Source organism: Triticum dicoccoides, unplaced genomic scaffold (assembly GCF_002162155.2).
Source record: "Triticum dicoccoides isolate Atlit2015 ecotype Zavitan unplaced genomic scaffold, WEW_v2.0 scaffold84708, whole genome shotgun sequence".
Classification (NCBI taxonomy): Eukaryota; Viridiplantae; Streptophyta; class Magnoliopsida; order Poales; family Poaceae; genus Triticum; species Triticum dicoccoides.
The window spans coordinates 1-2,368 of record NW_021304606.1 but is presented as its reverse complement, the minus strand read 5'-3'; the positions used below and the strand labels follow the sequence as shown (position 1 = coordinate 2,368).

Sequence of the window (2,368 nt, the reverse complement as noted above, 5' to 3'; positions counted from 1 at the left end):
TTTTTGCTTATCCCCTTATGTTTCTGATAATCAACCTACATGCAAGTTTTAAGTCAAAATTTTCTTTTGCAAAAAACACCCTGATAATTGGGTTAATCAACCTATAGTACATATCAAATGCTTTAAAAAATATTCATATATTCCAACCCTAACTTCAAATTTAACAAATTATATATGGAATTTGATTAGAAAAATGTTTATAATTCGAATATGATGTTGTTTTACCTGTTAACCATTTTAGAAAGATATTTAGGATGCAACCTTAATCAATAGCACATGATCCATCTTTTTTCCATACCGGTGCCGAGCTGGATTGAAAATGAACAACTCAGCAAAATCAGGATTGGAGACGAAAGAAACCATCTATAACCACGCATGCACTTCTCGCCAAACCGTCACATGAAAAACCAGATTTCCCATCTTATGCCGAGAGAGACGCCTTATGGTTGTCAACATTCAAACGCATTGTGATTGTGTGAGCACTGAAGCCATCGCCAGCAAAGGTTGCAAGGAGGATAAGAACGACAGAGATGGGATGCCATGTGTTGAAAGAAATTCGGTAGATCTATTGAGATCTTGATTCATGCTTATTGGGTTAGAAGGGTGTGATTTAAAAAAAATCTTATAGTACTAGAACTTATGGAAGTTGGGATGATTCTATGAGAGAGGCGTTGTAGCACCCGAGCTCCAGTGCTCTCTATATTTGAACAATTTGAAATTCATGTTTTGGAAGTTTCAAAAAATGTGATTTTTTTGAGGATATATATATACATTTTGAATACCCGTGGAAAGTTTTGGTACAAATCACGTTTTGTTTTGCGCTATAGAAAGAAACAAATTTCTGACAGTATATAGGAGAAAAAGGGTGTTATTTCTGTCAATTTTTTTGTATTTCCTAAAATACAATGTATTTCTTTCCAGATTTTTACCAGGCCTTAGGAACATGTGTACATATTCACGTATTTGTTTTAAGACTTTTTAAGCATCCGAAGTGTGTTTTTAAAAAAAATTCAAATACCAAGAGCACTGGAGCTCGATAGCTGCAGGCATTTTTCGTGATTCTATGCCCGTCTTTATTTCCCAAGCACTTGTAAAACGATATGTTGATCATTTGAGGAATAGAAGTCTTGATAATGTAAAGAAAATGCCCTCGGCAGCAGCAGAGCCCGAGAGGCCGGAGCCAAGAAAGGAGCAGAGGAACAGAGCCCCGCGTGTGGGCGCGCCGGCTGACGGAGGGATGAGGCGGCGCGGGGCGCGACAGCGGACGGAGGGATGCAGCCGTCTTCCTCGCGCCGGGGGGAGCTGCGGTTCGGGGATCTCTGGGAAATCAGCGAGCGCGCCACCTGAAGATCTCCATGGCTAGCGCCGCGGAGCTCGGGTACACTGCCCCCTGTGAATTCGAGTTCGAGTTCATTTCCAGTTCAGCCGGCGACTGGCGACAGCTGGTAATCCGATTCCGGCAAGAACCAGGAGCTCTCCGATGAATAAAAGCGCTTGCGGTGGGGGCAGCGGCTCCAACTCGATTCGCTCGCCTCCCTCCCCGATCCCCAGATCCAATCCAGGACACGCCATCGATGGCGGCGAAGGTGCTCCAGCTCCGTAGCTCCGACGGCAAGGTGCTCGTCGCTCCGGCGTGGGACTATCGCCCGGCCGCCGCCCAAGCCCTCCCGCTAGAGACGCGGGTGTCCTCGCGCGCCCTCGAGAGGGTGCTCCAGTACTGGACCAAGCACAGCCTTGCCAAGGCCACCGGTGAGTCCCGGGAGTCCCTGGCCCGCTGGGACGCCGACTTCCAGCGCCGCCTCGAGGAAGACGGCCTCGCCAAGGAGGCCGCCGCAGCCGCCCAAGAACTCCGCCGCTACGGCGTCGACCATGGAGGGCGTCCCCATCACCACGCCGCCACGGCCGCATCTGATGTCGCTGCTCCTGCCAAGGCGGCCCGTGTTGATCCCGTCCGTGTCTGGTGTGTCAACCACGGAGAACGCAGCCATGCGCCGGCGATGCCCGGCTCCTTCGATGCCTCTGATACTGCCACCACCTTGCCGGCCGCTGCTGGTGCTGACCCCGGGGACGTCCGGTGCGCGATCCGTGCCCGTGGGCGCCAGATGGCTGAAGACGAGGAGTCCGCTTGCCACCACCGCAAGCGCCCGGCTTCCAAGGCTCCACTCTGCCTGCCTGCCACTGCTGCTGCGCCTGTGAAGAAGGTCTCTCGTCAGGTCGCTTCCAAGGCTTGCTCTATCGTCGGCTCTACACCACTGCCTGCCACTGCTGCTGCGCCCAGTGTGCAACCGAAGCCGCAGATCAGCATGCGCGAACTGATCGTGAACGCTCGCCTCACCATGGCTCGCCTCGACAAGGCTCGCTCTGCCTC

At 51.4% G+C, this 2,368-nt stretch overlaps 1 protein-coding gene across 1 annotated transcript; it reads left to right on the top strand.

Moving 5' to 3' along the window:
• Window positions 1-1,143: 1,143 nt before the first annotated feature.
• LOC119348091 lies at window positions 1,144-2,363 on the top strand (the record flags this gene model as incomplete). Its single annotated transcript, XM_037616466.1, has 1 exon — window positions 1,144-2,363. A coding segment is annotated over exon 1 (789 nt), but the record flags the coding sequence as incomplete, so codon positions are not given.
• Between the last annotated feature and the right edge of the window lie 5 nt (window positions 2,364-2,368).